At 47.8% G+C, this 21717-nt stretch overlaps 1 protein-coding gene across 1 annotated transcript in view; it reads right to left on the reverse strand.

Annotated features, from left to right (window-relative positions):
* Nucleotides 1-21717, reverse strand: part of FSTL4 (follistatin like 4) — a 390948-nt gene that overhangs the window by 24116 nt on the left and 345115 nt on the right. The window contains exons 7-10 of the mRNA XM_063087969.1: nt 14899-15019; nt 4833-4994; nt 4317-4451; nt 3326-3352 (exon numbers count right to left, since the gene is read on the reverse strand). Of these exons, the coding sequence (XP_062944039.1) occupies nt 3326-3352; nt 4317-4451; nt 4833-4994; nt 14899-15019 (445 nt within the window). The remainder of the gene's footprint in view (nt 1-3325; nt 3353-4316; nt 4452-4832; nt 4995-14898; nt 15020-21717) is intronic.

Here is a 21717-nt window from a genome sequence, read left to right on the forward strand (position 1 = left end):
AACACGGATCGGTCACACCCTCCCTGCAATCAGCCCCCAGGCAGGGTCACATGTAACACTGAGCACACAACAGCCAGCAGTTTGGATGCATCTGGTGCAGGCACAAAATGCAAATCCTGGGTGAGAAGGTGAGCAGCCAGCTCATAGCCCTTTGCCTGACGGGTGGAGAAAATGCCCCAAAGCCTGTGAATCAATAATGCACATCTTGGGCTCTGCAGTCCCCAGGCTGTCCTCCCAAACACACAGCTGCCTGAAGTCATCTAGGTTGGCCACCCACACATTTTCAAATAAAAGACAGTCTTGGCTTTGACATACATTTCACCTTTCCTGTTCTAAAAGGAAAAACGTGCCCTGGTTGTTCACTGTTGATTATATATCTTCAGCTCAGGACTCTTCTCTGAGAGGCAAATCAGAATGGATCAGATGATGCCAAAAAAACAAAGGCTTTTATTTTTTAAACACATTTATGTACAGCATCACTCCTTGGAATGAGGGGTCCTAAGAATGCTGTGACTGGTCCTCCTTTGCCCAGACTTAGTCCTGGCCTGTCTGCACGCCATTCCCTCCTTCCAGAGAGCTTGCTCCCCTTTCTGCCCCACTAGTTACTCTGTGGCAGCCCATGCCAGGCAACAGAGCCCACACCCAACAGATCATGCCCACCTGGAGGAAGACCTACTTAGGCACTCAGAGAAGGGGTGGCTCGTTTAGCCTCCTTGTTTTAAAGACAAGGAAACTGAGGTCCAAGGAGGGGAAGGGGCATGGCTGAGGCTACCTGTCTGTGCCAGAGCTGGGTTAGACCCTGAGCCCTGCCTCCTGGCCTCTGTGCCTCACTCCATCACTCCATGAAAGGGAAATATAGCACAAAGGTAGTTCCCCCTCCCTCCGCTTCTCCCCTCTCCCCCTCCTTCTTTCTTTCTCTCTCCCCTCTCCTTCCTTCTCTTCATTTCTTTTAAAGCTAGAACATTAAGATTTCTATAAATTACAAGAAAATTAAATATACTGAAAACTCTCTCTCCTAGAATGCTGAGAAAACTGGCATACTGGTTTAATGGACTATCTGGGTAAGTTTTTAGTGAGTTAGAAAATGATAAAACAGGGAAATAGGAATCACCGTTTCACTTCCTTCCAATGACTCTGCAGGCAGTTTTCTGGGCCTTGGGCTGTTGGCCAGTGGGAGGCATTAGTACCAGTGGGCCCCGGTATGAAGGAGGTCCTGCCTCTGTGATATAACCTCCACTGTCTCCAGCGCTGTGCCCACAGGGGCTCCAGGCAGGGGGCTCCTGCCACTGCAGGAGCAGCTGGCACCCAACCTCTCAGAAGCTGCTAACGCCTGTGAGTACCCAGTGTAGCTCCCACAGCTCCCGATGGGGTGAGGGGCAGCCTGTCCCTTGAGAACCAGATGAAGCTCGCCACTTGCTGTGTCAGCTCCACGGTGTCTGGGTGTTTGGAGCCAGTACGCATTTGCTCTGACCGTGTCTATCTCTCTCCCACAGCAGAAACTTCTCTTCTGTGCACTCTCACCTGGCAAACTGCTTCCACTCAAACCTAGGGGCCAGAGGGGGTTCTAAGTCCCTGCTAAACCACAGACCCCGGGAACAGCCCCCCCGGGCTTCTTGGAAAATCGGAGCTGGAAGAATCAACATAAGGTTGAAAGCTTCATGGAGTCCACATGGGGTGTGTAGCTGTAGCTACACGTCAGGCTGAGCACAATGCCTCGCTCACAGTTGGCACTGGAATGTGAGGCTCAACAAATATCATTCAAAGAATAATTGATCTCATGATCCAGCCCCTGGAAGGTTCTGCCTGAATTTAGCTTCTGCTAAGGGGGCCTGGAGGAGCTTCCTGCTTCTGTCTGCTTTCATCATCTCACTTCTTCTATTGACACTGGAGTGTGCCCTGAGGCCTGCTCTTCACTTGGTTCCTGTATTCCCTCTCTCCAGAATTGAGTTTTAGCAGTGAAGGGCACAAGCATCTGGCGGCCCAGCATGATTGAATTTGTTTGCTGCCCAATCATTCGATGTGAGCGCAGCACCTACCAGTCCTATGCCCCAAGGCAGCTATGGGTCTTAAGTGGGCGTTCAGGTCACTACAGCACACCCCATGGGGGGCCTCTTGCAGTCTTTGCAGATCTCCACTTTTGAAACTTGAGTTCCTTTGCAGTAACCTCCCTTTAGCCAAACACCACCTCTTAAAGATGCAGAGCAAAGTTCTGTGCACAATGTGGCCTGGCTGCCAGGTGCAGGCAGCAGCAAGAGCGTGAGTGGCTGTGATCAGGGGCTGCTCCTATTGGCAGCAATTCCTCATTTTCTGGGCTCTGCCTTTATTTTGCTCCCAGGCTGACTGACTTGTTTTGTCAGTTTTGGTGCCCGATATTTAGGCAATTGTTCTGCGTATGTGTATGCATGCAAGTGCTAGGCTGTAGGTAACACTGTGCGAGGTTCTTGAGGACAAATGAGACAGGAAATACCTTGGTTTTTAAAGAGGGAGATTTTGTGCCTGACCTGGCAATGATGTCATGCATTCTTCTCCTTCTCATGCTCTGTTTGCCCATGGAGCTGGGGAATAAGTGACCTCGGGGATTTGGACCACTTGGATCTGGTGGAGGGGCCACAGAATGGGGACTGGGACCTGGCTTGCACACACACCCCAAGCAGTGACTCAGCTCCACGATCCAGCTCCCACATGAGTCTAATTTTTGAACCACATGAAATTGTCAATATTAGACCATTTCTGATGTGCAAAAATGGAATTTCATATGGCTCTACCATATGAAATATGGTAAATATCTAAAGATTTATTTGATTAAGTGTATTTTTAAAAATGTACACATTTAAAAACATACATTTACAGAAATCATAGTAGCCTTTTTTCTTCAGCATTTCCTCAATCCAAGCATACCTAAGTTACAGCTGCTACAATAGAGATCTACATCTTTTTCTGGATCTTTTTAAAACAGAACAAGATAAGCAAAGTGCTAAACCCAACACCAATATCAGCTACTGGAAAAGAGTACAAGGCCCAGATCTGACTGGGAATGCTTGCCAAGTGGTCTGCTTCAGCGGAATCTACAAGTGGCTCTAAATGGAAACTTTGCATTTTTAAGTTTGCCATTAAAGACACTAATAGATTTTTAATTTGATTCAGTGTGTACTGCACTTGAGTTTGACATTGACCTCCCCCTTCCCATCCATTTTGGCATGTGGGCCCTGCTTGTAGGGACTGCTTGGTGTCTGCAAAAGCTGATGGCATCTCATGGAAAGATGGCCCACATGGACCACAAACACACGTGACAACAGGCATGACACACAATAATGAAGCTTGGTACCTTCCTCTCGCCACAGAATGTTTGCAACTGCAGCAGTCGAGAATTAAGAGAGCAGTAAGGTGATTGAAGGAGGGAAAAAAGAGGGAAGCAATGTCAGATCTTCACTGTAGCGACTTCATTTGTGAACATACTGGCACCTAGTCCATCTGATAGAATCTGCACCATTCACTGATCCAGCAGAGTACCTGGGGGGACCTCTGGACATGAGCAAATACTTCCATATCTCAGGGCCCTATTGATTTCTAAATGAATTTTTTTTCTTTTTTTTCTTTTTTCTAAATGAATTTTTGAAATCAGGTCCCAGGATCACAGAAGCTAATGGGGTTCCCCACATTCTGTCGATGATAAAGAGTGAACATCATCTCTCCCAGATTTCCTGGATAACTTCCAGGAGAACTGATTTTCAAGTAGGATTCTCCTAGGAAGATCATGTGAAATACTTCTGACTGTCTCCTTTGGTGATGACAACTTAGCTTGGAGTATTTGGTTGTGATCAACACCCATGGCCATGAAGTCACACCTGCAGGCCCCTTGGGGAGCAGTGGCTATGGGGAGAGCACACTTAGCACACCAGGTGGGTTGTGATCCCTGGAGTAAAGGCCACTGCACTCCCAATGGTGTGCATGTATGCACAGGCCAGTTCCTAGGTCACTGTGGGATGGCAGTACCAGGTGCCTACTATAGAGGATTTTGGGGATGGTGGGCAGGGGTTCCAGGCACATAGCAAGTAGGCTGCAGAACTGGGGCTGGGATATTTGAGCTTCCTTGTGCTCCTGAGTTCTGTCTGCTGTCCAGAATTTCCCTGTCTGTTTCCAGGGAAGATCTGCTCACCTCTGGCACTCTCTGATCCCAGCTTTATGCACAGAAGGTTTACCCTGTCTTCTGGGGCTCATGACAGGTGGCTGTGGCCCTGGTCAACTGGTGCCCTCCCTTGCCACTCAACACCCCCCAACCAGCTCAGAAAGGAGCTTAACGCCAAGCCTGGACTCACGGGTCTTTCTAGCTGAGTCTTCAACGAAGAGTGAGGAGATGTCTTCATCCACGCCCACTTCATTTTTGGCAATGCAGGTGTACGCCCCTGTATCTTCATACCGAACACTGCTGATGTGGAGTTCACTCCCATTGGCTGCAGAAAAGACAGTGCTCAGAGTGGCCTGCTTAGCTGGAAATGTCCCCTCATTTTCTCCCTAGTCCCTTCCTGGGGCTATTGAGAGTGTTGGGGTTAAAAACACAGCCCCTGAGCAGGGCTGAGGAAGCCCGAATCCCTGATAATATGCTTAGGAAGGGTTGGCACAGCTGAAATTAACTGAGGGTGATCTGAACCCACATGACAGCTTCTTATTATTACTCTCAGAAAGTCTGCAAGACCAGTGTGCACCCAAGTGTCAGAAAATTTGGTGAGACATCTGTTCACTCCTAAGTGAATTACACCTCTCATTTCCATTTCTGGGGTGAGTATCAGCTTGAACTGGATGGGAATATCACATAGACACAGGGCAGTTCTTACCCAAAAGGGAGAGCTGTTTAGACATCTGGGTTGAGACATCCATGCCGTTTTTCAGCCAAGTGATTCGGGGCATGGGAATGCCCTCTGCGTGGCACCTCAGGCTGGCCGCCACCCCAGGCTCCTGTGCCTGGGTCTCCGGATGGACGCGGATGACTGGTGGCACTGTGGGCAAGAGTCAGGGCTGGTAAGAGAAGGCCCAACTCTGAGACCCTGCTCCAGAGGGGTGAACCCCAGAGATGATTCTGGAGTCCTCTTCTCAACTGGCTTACCATGATCCTGTTCAGCAACTGAAGCTCTAAAAGAAAGGGCTGTAAAATGGGTTGCAGGTGATAAACAGGTCAAACTTTGTACCCTGTAACTCAGGGCTGTCATCGTTATTCTAAATATGATCAGAAGGACATCTAAATTTTAATGTGTTCAGCTGCTACATGGAAAGAGCAACAGCCACCGAAACTTATTTCTGAATGAATAAAATGCAGATATATTGTTTCTGTTATCACAAAGCCACTGCATAGGGACTTACTTTCTCGCAGGAAATGCTTCACAAAGCACTTATGGGCTCTGATTGGCAGGCCTACTAATTACATCACTGTTCTGGAGAAGTCCACTGGTTTTCCAGTGGGTCACTTTTATTTCTCCACTTCCCAACTCCTGGGACATGGAGGAAAGACCAGGGGTGCCCTCCTTGGCTCTGGAGTGACTCAGCTATGGGTCCTGGAAATCAGGTGTGGGCTGGGGGTGTAACCCGGCCCGCTCACCAGATGAGCATGCTGGGCAAGGCTCTGGCCCCCTCTGCAGAGCTCTGGCCCTTCTTACACAGGCTGGCTGGGGGAGGTACATGGAAGAAGAAAAGACTGTCTAGAGGATCTTCCCTCCTACCCCTAGCTCTGGGCCCAGAAAGTAAAATAAGCACCCCTTTCAATGAAATTAAGGGCTCTTACTTATCAATACATTTTACTCAACAGATGCTCCTTGACTTACGATAGGATAACGTTCCTCCCGATAAACCTATCATAAGTTGAAAATATAGTTTAAGTCGAAAATGCATTTAATACACCTAACCTACCAAACATCACAGCTTAGCCTAGCCTACCTTAAAGGTGCTCAGAACACTTACAGTTAGGCAAAGTCATTTAACACAAAGCCTATTTTATAATAAAATGTTGACTATCTCATGTAATTGATTGAGTACTGTACTGGAAGTGAAAAACAGAATGGCTTGCTGCCGCTGCTCAGCATCACAAGAAGCGTATTGTCCTGCATATCATTAGCCTGGGGAAAGATCAAAATGCAAAATTTGAACCGCTTTCAAACCATTGTACAGTCAGGGACCATCTGTAAATACTTCAGAAAAAGTTTTACAGAAGCTTACTGTAAACATACTAAACTAAACCAAACAGCAATATCATACATTTTTGGAAAGGGGCAGATGGACTCTTCCTGAAGTGGAGAACTACATTTTCCTAAAGTTATCTGGAAGCTTTTATTGTCTAATAAAAGAATGCAGCCAGTACTTTAGAAGGGAGATGATTTTCCTCGCGACCAGAGTGTAGAACACATTACATACACACTTACATAGAAGGAGGCAAGGGTGTCGACCCCGGGACCTGAGCAAGGTGGGAGAATCCTAGTGATCTGTGTGTGGGTGGGCAGAGGACAAAAGAAGAACTCCAGCCCTTCATTGTGAGAAATGGGCTCTGAAACTCCTGTCAGAACTCCTCAGGGTGCTGCTAACAATTTGATCAACTTAGTCTGACTTTCAAGTCTTTCCTTGGTTGACTCTGGTGCAACCAGCAAAGGATGTGATCCCACCCCTCTGGTGGGCCAGAGCTGTTTTGATAGCATGAGCTCAGAGCACCCTATGCCAAACTGTAGAGCCCCATGAACAATACAATTGGAGTCATTTCTTCAGTTTCTCTTTGCTGGAAGTTCTGGGGGAGAGTCCTAGGGTGTGGCAGAAAGGCTTCATGACAGATCAGGCCACTGGGGTTGCAGGAGTAAATGGGCCCTGGCTGAGACACACAGAGGACCTTTTAGAACATAAATGCATATCTCTCCTCTGATCTCCCTTTGTTCAAAGAGGAAAGAAAGAAACTTCCCAACACCCTGCCTTTGGTAGAGGGAGGAATGGAGTTCAAGTTGAATAGATAGTCGAATAGAATTTTGGTCAGGAGGTTATAATTCAAGAGCACAGAGGTAGAGTGTGGGGGCCCAGAAGCACGGGGCTGGAAGGCAGCTGGAGAAGACGGTGGAGCAACCAGAGTTCTGGAATGGGTAGCCAGGACCTGGCGGTTAATAAACTTGGCCTCTTGCTAGACACCCATCTATTTTACACAAGCCTGCCTGGCAACCGCAAAGTAAACCTGAAGAAAGTGGGAGAAGAAGTAATAGAGATAGAAGCAGAAATAAATGAATCAACCAGAAAGCCGAAAAATAATAGAACTGATAAATAAATCTAAGAGCTGGCTGTTTGTAAAAACCATTAAAATAGCCACATCTCTGGCAAGTTTGATCAATGAAAAAAATAGAGAAAGAACACACAGAGGAAAAACATGAGAGAACACTATATTCAATTATGGGTAATAAATAAGAAAATCTCAATGAAATGGATCATTTAAAAGGAAACTTTAAAGTACCAACATTGAATTAAGAAGAGAATATTTGGACTTGCAGAGGGAGAGAACATACCTAGGGTTGCTGGGGGTAGAGGCGGAGGGGGAGGGAGGTTGGGGAGAGGCTGGGTGGGGGACACGGGGAATAATTGCAATTTGTGGTTAATGATCATGCTGATTGTATTGGTATCATCATCACATCTTGGGTACAGGTGGTGATGGTCAGCTTTGTACGCCATGAATATGCATAATCAATAAAATAAAAAATAAAAATTTTAAAGTGCTACTAACCCCAAAACACACTGATTAGTTTTATAAGAGAGTCCCTTTGCACATTTAAGAAATGGGTAATTCTTAGAGCATAGAACAGGGAAGATGTTCCAAATGACATCATGAAGTCAGCATATCCTGCACACCAAAACCTGAACAGAGAACAAAACAGACGACTACAGACCTATATCATTTAGAGCTAGATATACCAAAATCCCAAGTAAAACATTCCCAAATCAAATCTAGAATGGTATTAAAAGAACATACTGTGACCAAATATAATATGTTTCGATGGCTAACTATTAGGAAATCTGTAATTAATCATACCCAAAGTCAAAGACAGTCAAAAAGAAAAACCATTTGATTCTCTTGCTAGAAACCGAAAGGGACCTTGAAAAAAATCCAAAATCAATTTCTTGGGGGAAAAACCTCAATAAAATAAGGACAGAATTATATTTTCTTCCTACAATGAAGAATATCTCTATAAAAATAGGAAATAGCACCATTCTTTTTAAAGCGGTGAAGCACTAAATCAGGAAAAAAAGAAAAAGGAAAAAGGAAAGGAGGCCATATCAGACTTTCACGTCATGCTGGATGTTGTCAACAGAAGGCAAGAAATGAGAGGTACAAATGTTAAAAAGATGGAGAAAAATGATATATGGGATATCCTTCAGGAAACAAACCACAAAAGTAAAAAGGATTAATGAGTGAGTATAGGAAAGAGGCAAGTAACAAAATATAAAAATTAATAGCTTACTCATGTACCAGCCATAACCAGACAGAAAATATAACGGGCCTAAATGAAGAAAACTATAAAATGTCACTGTTGACATAAAAAGAGACTTGAATAATTGGAGAGAGATGTTCTTGGATAGGAAGACTTACTATTGTTAAGAGACAAGATACTCCAAATTAAGCCATACATTTAATTTAATTCCAATTGAAATCAATCGGCAGGGGCTTGACAAAACAATTCTGAAAATTATTTAGAAGAAAAAAATGAGGAAATTTTGATAAACAAGGGTTATAATTGTCACTTTGCTAAATCAGCTATTACAAAGTATTACAATATTAAATGTTGCAAAAGGGGGTGGGGGAAGGGCTGAAAGAGGTCCCACTTGAGTCCGGCACTATATTGATGACCTTGACGGATTTTACAAAGCTCTGTCAATTCAATATCGTGCAGCCAACATTTATTAAATGCCAGCCACATGTCAGACATGGTGGACACAGCAGTGAATAAGATAGCCTCAGTTCCTGCCCTCATGGAGCTTTCTGTCTGGGGAAGGTGATTCAAAAATTACCTGCAAATGTGAGAATTGCTCCAGAGGGAGCTTTGGGGGCTTGGGGACAGCAGTCCTGGAAAACTTAGAATAGAGAGCAGGCTCCTCTCTTTCCATCTCACACAGGAGTTACTTCCTGGTGCAGTGCCTGTCCTTTTATTGGTGATGGTCTGGTCCAGTGAACTGGAAACTCAAGGAACGGGCTGATGGTTTGTGGACTGATCTCACTGAGGTCATCCCCAGCGTCCATCACTGGTGTTGAAGACTGGCCTTTGTCTCAGTCCTGTCCTCTGATAGGAAGCCTGCGGACCCAAGGAGGGACTTGGTAAAACATGATGGGGGGCCCACCCCCACAGTGTCTGATTCCATAGGTCTGGGATGGGGCTGCAGAATTTGCATCTACCTAACAGGTTCCAGGTGAGGCCCTGTGTCAGTTCTGATTTGGAAGCTCTCTCAGACCAAGTCAGGGCTCAATTTGAACCGAAGTATGTGACAATGTTCTAGAACAAAATGAAATGACTGAAAGTCAAGGGTGTGGAATGAATCACTCATTTAAAAACACATGACTTCATGCAAGACCCCTGAGTCTCCATGGGCAGGGGTTAAAAGCCAACTCATGCACGCTTGGAGTGAGAGGCACCCTCTGCTGCTCTTGAGGTCTCCTTGAGCTGAGGACATCCTGGGGGTAAGACATCTTCTCCTCTAGCCTCCATCACTCTGTCTGTAGGACTGAAGAGGGAGCCTCAGCCTCTGCCGGCTCCACTGCCAATACCCCTTTCTCCCCTGTCTTGTCTCTACTCAGCAGGATCACCAGGACTCCTTTCCTCATGCCCTTTATCTGATCATGTCAGTTTCCACAGGAAGCTTAGGCCTCTAGGGTACCCCTCCTCCCACAAGCTTCCGTTGTGCCTTCTGGAACTCAGGTTCTTTCATCAGCAAAATCTTCCAAGTCCTCAGACTCTTCTAGGAATGTTCCCTTACCTTCTTGCTCCAGTAAAAACCTGGCTTTCTCCTAAGAATGCCATCCCCTTTCTCTTTGTGCCTCTGGGCTGGGGGTAGGAGAGTGGGGGGGTGGGCATGTGTCCTTCTTGGCCCTTGTTGCCATTTCCAGACCATTCCCCTCATCTTCTCCAGAAAGACACCCAGTTTTGAGTCTTGTGTCATGCCCAGCAGCACTCATAGACTCTGCCCCCTCATGGATGTTGCCAACACCTCTCTCACTACTGTGTCGAATTCCCCCTTTCCACTGGATCTTTCTTGTTGGCCATAAATTCTCTCATCTTGGAAAAAATAAAAGCCCCCCTCTGAAACCCAATTTCTCACCCAACTATGCCCCATTTTTCTCCTTGAAAACACTGTGCAGAGTTGTTCATACTTGACGTTAGAGCCATCCTTGTGTGGCTCCTACTGGTTCCTCAGCTCTGGTTCCAGCATCCTGCCAGGACAAAGAGGCGTCTGTGGGGGTCTCTGAAGTTCCTGGGGCCCTCTCAGGGCGAGGTGGAGATCACCACTTTCTGCCAGCAATATGACAAAGACCCAGCTGTTTTTCTTTGACCCTGATCTCCCATCTTCCTTTTGTGTTAATCTGCACACTAAAAATAATTTGAAATTAATATATCCTGGGCAATTAATATAACCTTCATTTTCTTTTAAATTTTGCAATACCTTCAAGTGAAAACATTGAACAGCACAAAGGCCCATTTTCTTTGGGAAACATCGCTCATTCCCAAGGTGAAAGGTAGCATAAATATGTCCTTAAGTAAGAGGTACAGACACAAAAGTACAAAGCTGGAGTAATGAACAGATTTGGGAGATTATTATTGTTTTGGGAGTGATTTGCTACTTGTCTGAAATGTGGGGAGGTTGAGGGTGTTTTTAATTTAATGGATTAATCATTTATGTCTGAAGTTCTTGCTCCTTCCTATGAAAGCAATGCAGGAGGTTTGCGTGAAGTTATAAATCATGTCAGTGTTTGGGCCTCATTTCCGGGAGGCCTGGGCTATGGGGAGGTTGTACTAATAACTTGAGAGGAAGTAGTTGCTGGGAAGGGTTCCCTTTAGGCAACCAGGTCAAAGCAGAGTCACAGATAGGAAGTCCCAGAAAATGGTAGCCCAGCCTGTGTATGGGATCCCGCCGCCACCACCAGGAGCCAGAGAGCAAGGCAGCTCTGGAGAGAAGAGGCCTGTATTTTACTCCCTTCTTGGCAATCTTCTCTGGGTCTTGATTTTCCCATCTGTATAATGGGCTGGAAGCTGTCTGAGGGGCAACCAGCTCTGACCTCCTGTGTCAACCAATTACAGATAAATATGGCTTGAGACAAACCCCAAATCTCCCCCATGTCTGCCCCACTTTGCACTTTGAACTGTATTTCATGCCAGGCATTTTCCAAGCATTTTGTACATATTATATCTCATCAGGCCTATGAGGCAGGAGGTACTGTTATTATTCCCATTTTACAGGTGAGCTTGTTTACTTGCCTATGAATGTACGTCAAGGATGTGCCAGGTCAGCATCAGGACTTGAACTCAGGTCTGTCTGGCTCAGAGTTCGTATCTTCAACCTTTGTCAGAGGTGCTGCCAGCTCGGGCTCGCACTGCGCCTAGGGTAGAGCAGCCAGCCAGCTCCTACTCGCAGGTTTTGGTATCTTTGCCACACATAACTCCCCAGCATATCTGCTGTCTGTTCAGAGTCTTCTGAGCTCCCAAGAGAAGCAAGCGATGGGCCAGGGCCCCCCCTTTTCCCTCCCTCATTCTCTCCTTCCCGCCTTCCCTCTGGCTGAGAAGCTAGTTGGAGAAATGCGGACACAGAACATGGCTCCCTGTCTGCATGTCTCAGGCACTGCCTCAGCTCAGTAATCACAAATGATCTGCCAGACCAAGAGGAGACCACACTGCACCTCCAACAGCACTGCTGGGCAACTGGACTGAATTTATCCGGGCTGCTCAGGGCCATCTTTCATGCTTTCCACTCATGCTTGGGATGGATGCAAAAAGGAACAAATGACACAAGTGAAAGTTACTGCTTTCTCCCTCTTTCCTCACGAGGCTCCTTAGCCAAGGACAGAAGGACAGCACTATTGATGCTGAGGACGTGCCTTCTGTCCTCAGCACCAATAGTGCCTTCCCTGCCTTCTAGCTCCTTGTGCTTAAAGCTACTCTCCTTTGGCACCAAGCTACAACCTGTAAAGCTCCCCAGGCCCACTGCCTCTGGGAGGCTTCTGCAGTGACCCAGCCTTCCCTGGGCCTCCCTCCTGGGAACCGAGCAGCATCAGGAGTCTGCCCAGTGATGAGTGGAGCCCCGCCAGGAGCAGGGTGACGCCAAGCCATGTGGTTCACCAACTTCAGTCCTGTTGAGGGCAGGGGCTGGGGCTTACATTCACTATATTGTTCTCTCATCAGTTTATCACTAGTCCAGCTGTTTCTGACCAGGACTGAGTTCAGCACTAGGAACGGAGACAAATGAGGTAGGCTTCCTGCCCTCTGTCTCCCCACTGTGTGCAGCCCAGAGCAACTCCACAGAGGCTGCGGACTGACCACCCTTGCATCCCACATCTGCTCTTCCCAAAAGCAGCAACATAATATCCCAGCAGAGTGGGCATCAAGAGTGTGGGATCTAGGGTCAAGATCTGCTCTGCAGCTACTAAGTGGGGGTGGGTGGGTATGGGCAAATCACTTACTCTCTCTGAGCCCCCATTTCCTCATCTGTGAGACAGGGATGGTGCATAGTAGGTATTCAGTAAATGCTACTATTGTAATTATGTCTTTCAGACCATTCTAGTTTCAACAACATTTTCCACACAGATATAATTGTATTTCCTCTGACTCTAATACAGCAAGTTTAACTTCTGGAATACTCTGAAAACCTCCTGTTTTGTTCCTAGGTCAGCAGCCAACGACCTTATGTTCTTAGGAGGCAACAATGGGCCTACTTTAGTATGGGTGTGCCTGTGAGGAAGCTGGTTAAAGAATTAACCAGCCATCCCCAAGTGCCTAGGAGTCAGCCCAGCCCAGGGACCTCATGGGCTCCTGGAGACAGAGCCACCCTAATGGTCTAGCCCAGTGTTGTGGGGGCCGAACACAGTGAGCTGATTTAATGAGGTAGAAAACTGATCACAAAGTACAGAGGTCCCAGCATGCTTCCTCTCACTCTATTGACAGCTCTTTGGCCGGAAGAGAAGTCTTAAATCTCTTAGCAATTAGGAAATAGGTCTCAAGAGGCCCCTCTCTGGATTTCAGCAGGAAGGTTTTGCTCTTTGTTTAGACTCTCATGGGCCAAAAGCAGCCTCTTCAGCAGAGACAAGCAGTCCCTGAGCTGTGGGTGGAGAGCTCAAACAGCACGCTCCAATGCCAGCTGTGCAGCCTACTCCCACCTGGTGGGAGGAGTGCACCTCATAGTGTGTGGTGGCCTTTCTCCCGATTCAATGCTGGGAGCGAGGAACTGGCTCCATCCACATCATGAACTCTGTCTCAGAATTCTGGGGGTAATGCCCCTGGATCACCCCTGCTGGGAGAGAGGCCCAACGCTGCCTGCCTGCTGCACATTACATGGCCTCCGAGTCCCAGACTGGGTCGGCTCACCCAGGGGGTGCTATAACTAGGAACGCTTGGCTTATTTCTGGTGAGATTCAGAGACTTCATCATAGCCATGAAACCCCAAAGGATTAAGTATGTCCCAGCTCAAGGGAAATACTAATAAAATATGGCTTGGGCATATACGAATATAAAATACCCTAGGACATCCTGTAGGCTAAATGCAGAGGCAAGCTGAGCTCACCCCATTGTCCTAAATGGCTTGTCACCCTGATCCCAGAGGTAAGCGAAGGTGAACCTCATCATGTAATATTCTTGCCACCTTGCTCACTTTATCCTTGGAGCAGAAGCCCTGAACACTGGTTGGCACAAAGCCTCTGAGGCTGATTTGGAGCTTCCATGCTATTCCCTGACAAATGAACACCCCGCTCAGGTCTGCTTGGTGACAGGAGTGACGCCCAGCTAGGTTTGGCTGGATGAGGCTAATTTCATTGGGGTGCTGATCTGCTATGGGATTGTGGACAGGCTATGGATAATATGTTTTGATGACTGGAACAGCCAGGTTGAGGTGGCCAGCAATGGGATGCAGAGGTCAGACTATGGGGTCTGGATTCAGAATGATACCTGCCAGTTGTGTGACTCCAGGCAAGTGACCTTACCTAGAAACTCATCCTTAAAGTAGATTAAAATACATCGACTGGGAAGACCCAAGCTTAGCACAGGGATGGGCCAAAGGAAGTGCTTGGGAAATACTGGCTGCTAATGTTGTAATCAGGAAGGTGTTAATTCTTCCTAGTCTCTAGGGGTCCTGGCAACACAGGGGCCTACGAGAATCAAAGAAAACCCTTCAAGCCTGCTCTGTTTCTGTCCTGGCTTAGCCTGAGATGAGGCTCATGGAACGTCCTGGGGAGGGAGATGCGAACAAGCCCTTGATGGAGAAAATACTGCCTCCCAATTGAACAAGCGATGTGGTTCCATGCCACCTGGAAGAGCAGCAGTGGTTGTGGGACAGTTTCTGCTCTCGCGGGATGCAGAGGCCACCAGCTCCGCAGCACCACGCTGCCAGTGGGGCACACTCACATCTCCAGCAGCCCTCTGGGGCCTCAGCTGCCGGGCGCAGCTTGCCTGAAGGAAGCCCCACTGGCCCTTGGATTCATTTCATCTGAGGCAGCTTTGGGTGAAGCTAGGCATGAAAATTAGTCGACAGGATTTGCCCTTTCCTCATCATTCCCCTTTACTTACAAGGGAGATGGAATATTTCGAGTTTAGCTGTTTCTTTAAGAAATCAGGATACAGGAGAGGGCGAGGATTGCTCTGAGCAGCATTTTGGGAAGGCTTTGAGGGGACAACATGCATGGAGCCATTTACTAACCATTCACCTGCAGGACGTGGGTCTGGAAGAGCTCCTCGTGGCCGGAGGCGTGGCAGGTGTAGTTGCCCATGTGGATGGTGGTCACCTTGGTGATGTACAGGGAGTCATCCTCTCCGAAGTCCTGCACAGGGTAAAGAAGACTCTTGAGACTGGCCTCTTTATCCAGTGAGCTGGGAATGATAGCCATGTCTCCCAGGAAAACAAAACTCCTGCAGCTGTGGGAGAGTTCCTTTCTGCTGCTCCCTTGCTCAGCCACAGCTGCCTGCCTGCAGGCTGTGCTGGCCTGGGCAGCAGGAACGCCCCCTCCCCACCATGCTGCTGGCCCAGACCCCGCACGTCCTTAAGTAAGGCCTTGCTCACTGGCTCCTCATCCGGGAGGCCCAGCCTAACATCTCCCCCAGCTCACTCCCTCTCAACTTTATCGAACTCAGCTCACGTGTTCCTCTTGTCCATCCTGCTGCCTGCTCATTTCACAGGGAGTTGCTCACCTCATGAGAAGCTCTGTTTCTGGAGGCTGGTCCTTTTTAGAGCAGGAGTTGGTAAATTTTTTCTTAAGGGGCCAGATAATACATATTTGCGGCTTTGTGGGCTGTGTGGTTTCTGTCAACTACTCAACTCTGTCATTATAGCATGAAAATAGCCATAACAATACATAAACTAATGAGTGTGGCTGTGTTCCCATGACATTTTATTTAAAGTTGGTGGGCTGGATTTGGCCCATGGGTTGTAGTTTGCCTACCCGTGGTTTAGATCCACCTTGATCCCACAACGATTTGAGACAGGTTTCAGTGACCGGGGTAACCCAAGGGAAGGGAAATAGAACTATGAGGAAAGGAGACAAACACAAAACTAGGCAGGGACATAAATAAGAGCCAAGAAGGGCTGATGCCCAGGAGTTCCATAAGAAACGGCTCAGTAAGCCTTGGCACTGTGATCTCTGCAGCCTCCCAATATGGGGTCTTAATGGGCCAGTGCTTAGGGGAAGAATGGGCAGGAGGGGGCTACTGGCTGCATTGGAGTCCCCTGATGAGCACTGGGCACCAAGTACTTCCCCAGCCAGCTGTGTTCTCTTTTGCAGAACTGTGCACAATGCTGGCTCCTTCCAGGTGCCAGGTGCAGTAAAATATTGGAGAGGGCAGCTCGAACCCACGCGTTTGCTGTGAAACATCACTCTGCTTAAAAGAGCCTTGTTCCTACCATTTTGAGGAAGCCTCAATAATGAAAATAGAACACCAGATAGCTGATTTGTCCTGTGTCATAACAGGGTCGTAAACGGTTCATACCTGAGTTGCTTATGAAAAGTTAATGGCTAGTCCATTCTGGGTTGACATATTTCTAGTCTAAGCTATTTCCTGAGTCAGAACCTAAGTCTGGAGGCAAATATGTTTCGCTTGGAATCTCAGATGGGATGGCATCTTGAGAGAGGGCTGGGAAGTTGGGTGCAGCCCCCATCTTGGGGAAGAGGGTGGGGGGCTTAGAAACCCACTTGGTCAGTTCAGGGCAGACCCCATCCCAAAGGGGAAGCCAGAGCTGCTCTCAGGGAGTCTGGCTGGGGCCGGCTGGCATTTCCCCTCCGAATTGCCTTCCTGAGACTTCACACCCACAGCTCCTCCTCATGAGACGGCCCCAGAAGCCAGTCTCAAGCTCTGGCGACCCTTGCTCTTGTCACTACCTTGGCGGGGTTACTTGGTCACATGGACCACAGCATCCCTCAGGCTGAGAAGTGCCCCGGGCCCCAAGGGCTGCCCCAAGGCAGAAGTTCACACAGGTCAACTTGAGAATGATACCCATTAATAAAGCACGGTCTTTGAGAGGTGACAGACAGCAGTCCCTCTTTATCCGAAGATTCGCTTTCCACGGTTTCGGTTACTCAAGGTAAACTGTAGTCCAAAAATATTACATGGATAATTCCAGAAATAATTCATAAGTTTTAAATTGTGCACCATTCTGAGTAGTGTGACAAAATGTTGTGCCATCCCATGCTGGGGATGTGAACCATCCCTTTGTCCAGTGTCTCCACGCTGTAGACAGTCCCCTCCCATTTGTCACTTAGCAGCCGTCTCGGTCATCAGATCGACTGTTGCAGTATCACAGTGCTTGTGTTTAAGTAACTTTTATTTTACTTAATAATGGCCCCAAAGTGCAAGAGTAGTGATGCTGGCATATTGTTATAATTGTTGTTCTATTTTATTATTAGTCATTTTGTTAATTTCTTATTGTGCTTAATTTATAAATTAAAAGTTATCACAGGTATGTATGCATAGGAAAAAACAGTATATATAGTGTTCATTTCTATCTGAGGTTTCAGGCACCCACTGGGGATCTGGGAACGTATCCCCTGCAGATAAGGAGGGTACTGTACATTGCCTTGTTTAATCCTCAGAGAAAAACCCTTGAAAGCCCCAAATCATAAAACAAAACCAAATCCCAGTCCCCAGGGGGTAAGACAGTAGGGCTGTCCTTGAAAATATATGTATTCAGAGTCTGATCTCCTCTTACCTCCCCTGCCACCACCCTGGGCCCAGCCACCATCTTCTTGTCTGGGGATGGCAGAGACCTCCACCTCCCCACACAGCAGCCAGGTGGTCCCTTCAAAGCAGATGCCAGGTCTCCTTCCTTGCTCAGAACCTTGCTCAGGGACCCAGCCCTCAAGGGCTGTGGGAATGATTTGACCCAGCCCCCCCCTCAGACCCCATCTCTTCCCCCTCTCCCCTTGCTGCTCTAATGTGCCTGCCCTCCCCCCCCAGGATCTGGCCACTTTCTGCCCCCTCTTCCCCAAAGACAATCTATCTGTCTGTCTCCCTCTCCTCCAAGTCTGCTCAAATCTTATCCGAGGGCCCCATCTGTAACCTCCACCCCCAACCTGCCCCCTCTGCCCCTCACTTTCTCTCCAGGGCACTTGCTGCCACTCAGTGCACTATTTTGTGTATTTACCATGCTGCTGTCTATTTCCCCACTGGAACGTGAGCTCCGTGGGGGGAGTGCAGGGATTCCTGTGCTCTGTGTTCACTGTTGTGTCCCCAGTGCCCAGCACATAGTAGGCCCTCAGTAAATATTTGTTGAAGGGACTGTACAAGGCACTGAGCTAGGCTTTCTGCAGGAACCGTATCTGGTTCTGGTTCTTTGGGTTTGACAACTGAGGTGCCCACTACCTGCCTCCCCATCTACCCAAATGTTGCCCAGTCACTTGGGGTCAAAATGAGGTTGCTGGCGGAAAAGGCAGAGGACTGGTCTCAAGTCTTGTCCCCTGCCTCCCACCCTGTCTCTTTCTCCATACTGCAGCCCTTGGAGGGACTCCTGCCTCTTTGCAGTCCTCAGGCCAGGGTTCACTGGAATCACCGAAGGAAGGCTCAACTCAGAGTGGCAGGCAGAGATGGAAATGCCCATGCCTGGAATCCCAGACTGGACCGATGACTTTTGGTGTGCCTGACAGTCAGTTAACCTCTCCGGCTGCTTTTCCTTGCTTGCCAGGTACAAGCCACTGTTCCCCGGGAGCACAGACATAACTCTTGGGTAATCACTCAAGTGCTGAGGGGTGTGCTCAGCAATTTGAGGACATGAGGGGCTGCTGCATGTGTTGTGGCTCTTTTGTAAGCACCTAATGCACTTCTACCCTGTAGTTTAGGACCTGGGGAGAAAATGACTCTGTAATAAATAAAACGATGTCTCTGGGCTAGAACAATAGGCATTATATAATTACAGAACAAAAAGCATATTGTTTTCTGGATATGAATACTGGCTACAGAAATCAAATTTACCTCATTGGATGTGAGAAAATTACTTTAAAAATTGATTTATAAGTAGCTATATAAAACTAAACCTGCAATCCTTCCTCTCCTGAATGTTCTTTGAGATGTGTCTGAATACTGCTGTCAATGCTTGATTGCATCTCTGTAATTGTCTTTTTATGGATGGCCTTTTTTTTCTCTGATGCAGAGGAATGTATTAGTAAAATCAAGGTTTCTTCCAGAAATAAACAGAAGCCAGATTAGACCATTCTTTGAATCGATGCATATCCGTTTTTGCAAAAGAGACAATTTTACTTAAAGATGTGGTTTTCACCTTTTAGAAAGCTATTTTCTAACTATCTGCCCCTAGTAAAGAAAGTAATTAATTGGTACTAAGGTATTAAGCAATAGTTAAGCAGAGATGAGATGGGGGATGTTGTCATAGTGATCCATGAGAGTCGGGTAGAAGTAATACGAAAATGAGCCATTGATGCTGAATGTTTAGTGACTAAATATTAAACACAAGGACTCCAGAGTGATATGAGAGTTTAGGTTGACGAGATTGTCAATGTTACAAGTTAGAACTCAGTTTAGAAACATTTATTCAGAGCTTTTCCAGCTTTGTTCTTCTCAGGAGCATCCCTGGATCTCTTTGGGGAGGAAGGAATAAAGGGGGTTTCTCTGCCCACACTGGTCTGATTCCGGCCCCTGGACTGTCACTAACCCCAGCATCCCACCTGCACAAACAGTTGAACATGTGGACCCAAACACTGGGTAACATGCAGTGCCCTGGCAACAGCCAGTCCTCGAAGACGTCCACACTCACATGAGCACTCCTGTTGATTATCCAGAGCACACAGGACGCAATGCAGGCACAGGTGAGCATGGGCAAGCATCCCTGTGGACACATGCAGTGAACATGCCTGTGCCAACCCACCAGCCGTCTATGGCTGACCACCCTGGCTGACATTGGGGTTCCTGTGCAGTTTGCTTCTTTCCAGCGCCTCATAGGACAGACTTGCTGTCCTGCAAGGACCTGTAGAACCAATTCTCTTGCTCAGAGTCCTCTTAAAAAAGAAGTCTCTTCAACCTGAAGCAATCCCTAAGTAGCCACCTGAGTCCCCAGGGGAGGGCTGCTGTGGACAGCCACACTTAGTGTAAGCAAACTGGAATAGATCTGTGCTCCTTCCCAGCCCAGAAAAGGGCCCTGGAGAGGGAGTCAGAGGCTGAGGGAAGCCACTGTGGGAAGGGCTCCTGGGTCCCCAGGACCTCAGGGCGTCTGCTGGTCTATGTCTGTGAGTGCCACAGGGAGGCACCTCGATTCTCTGTGCATCACTACACTGTCCCCAGTGTGTGGCATGATGCCATGTGCATATGGAGCTCAACTGATGTTTGGTGAATGGATGAAGATGTGTTAGCCAAATGTGCGGCCTCTTGGGGAGCCTGAAAGGAAGGATGGTGAAGAATTAACGTTACCCAAAGAGAGGTTCAGCCTTTGCCCTCAGCTACTGGGAGGTGGTCTTTAGGCCCGGGAATGTGCTGCTTCATGGGAGTCTCCATGTTTCCCTGGGGTCTTTGGGCCCTGTGATGTCAGTTCTGCCTCTTGAGGGACTGGAGACTAAGGTCAGCTATGTGGGCAGTATGAGATTGAACTCCAGTAAAAACTCTGGACACTGAGGCTTGGATGAGCTGCCTTGGTTGGCAATACTCTGTGCATATTGTCACACATTGATGCTGGGAAAGTAACATGTCCCTGCCTCCAGTGGGAGAGGACAATGGAAGCTCCACACTTGGACTCCTCCTGGATCTGCCTTGTGGCCTTCCTCCCTTGGTTGATTTTAACCTTCTTGTAATGAACTGTAACTATGAGGATAACAGCTTTAAGTGAGTCTGTAAATCCCTCCAGCAAATTATTGAACCCAAGGGTAGTTTCAGGGACTCCCACTGACTTGCAACTGATGTCAGCAGTGAGGGCAATTTTGTGTGAATTGTTCTCTCTAACTTCACCGTTTCCTCTAAAACTCAAACAGGAGGTTCTGACCCAGCTGTGTGGATGCTGAAATTGCACACCTATGGGTGAACTTGAGCATCTGGGTGCACGCAGGTATCCAGACACCTGCAACAGAAGGCTCACATCAGAGACATTGCTCTGGGCACTCAGCTTGTCCATCCACAGAGGCCAGAGGACGGATTCCTCCTGACTGGCCAGGACTCCAGAGTGTCATATGGTATGGCTGGCAGCTGATAGGGTCTTCTGGTGCAGTATGGGCCTGATCTCCTGAATGGGGCTTTGGATCCTTGGCCAGTCAGCTGGTGTGTCCAGCTGGGGCAGGGAGGGACTCAGGCATCAGACTGCACTGCAACAGCCAGCTGAAGTTCCAGACTGCCTTGAACATGCTGCTTTCCTTTGGAAACCTGCAAGGGTCTTCCCTTGGCTGAGAAGGCCTTGCTGAGGGTGCCAGCTCCTGACTCTAACCTGGACCAGGCTTGCAGCCATGACAGCAAATTACTGTCCTTGAAACACCCTAGGGAGGATTTGAATAAATTTCCTTCTACAGCTCATTTCAGCGACCAAGAAGATATTCAATCAGGAATTTTCTCCTGACATGGTGTTTAAAACTCTTATATACTGTTGGAGAGGGTGTAAATTGGTGCAACCTTTTTGGAGTGAGATTTAGCAATATCCATCAAAACTAAAAATGTGCTACTTCTAAGAACTTATCTTGCAGATTACTTTACAAAACTATGCAAAGAGATGTGTATAAGGATGTTTGCTGCGGAATTGTTTGCAGCAGATAAAGCCTGAAAACAGGCTGAATATGAACCCCCTGCTGGGGGGTGTCTGGGCAGAGCATGGGCATGGGCATGGCTCAGGGGCTGCAGGGCCTCCTGGTGACTCCCTTCCCCTTGCTCAGGGGGAGAGTGCCCTTCGGAGGGCTGGGCTCCAGTCTGTGATGGCCAGGACAGACACTGATTGGCTTCCTCCACTGGCTGGGCCTCTGTAGGGGGTAGTGAGGCTCAGAGAGAGGCTCTGTGGAGAGTTCCTGGGCTCTGTGTTTGGGGTCTAGAAGCTGAATCAGAACCTTTGTAA

This window comes from Cynocephalus volans, chromosome 2, assembly GCF_027409185.1.
Source record: "Cynocephalus volans isolate mCynVol1 chromosome 2, mCynVol1.pri, whole genome shotgun sequence".
Lineage (NCBI taxonomy): Eukaryota > Metazoa > Chordata > Mammalia > Dermoptera > Cynocephalidae > Cynocephalus > Cynocephalus volans.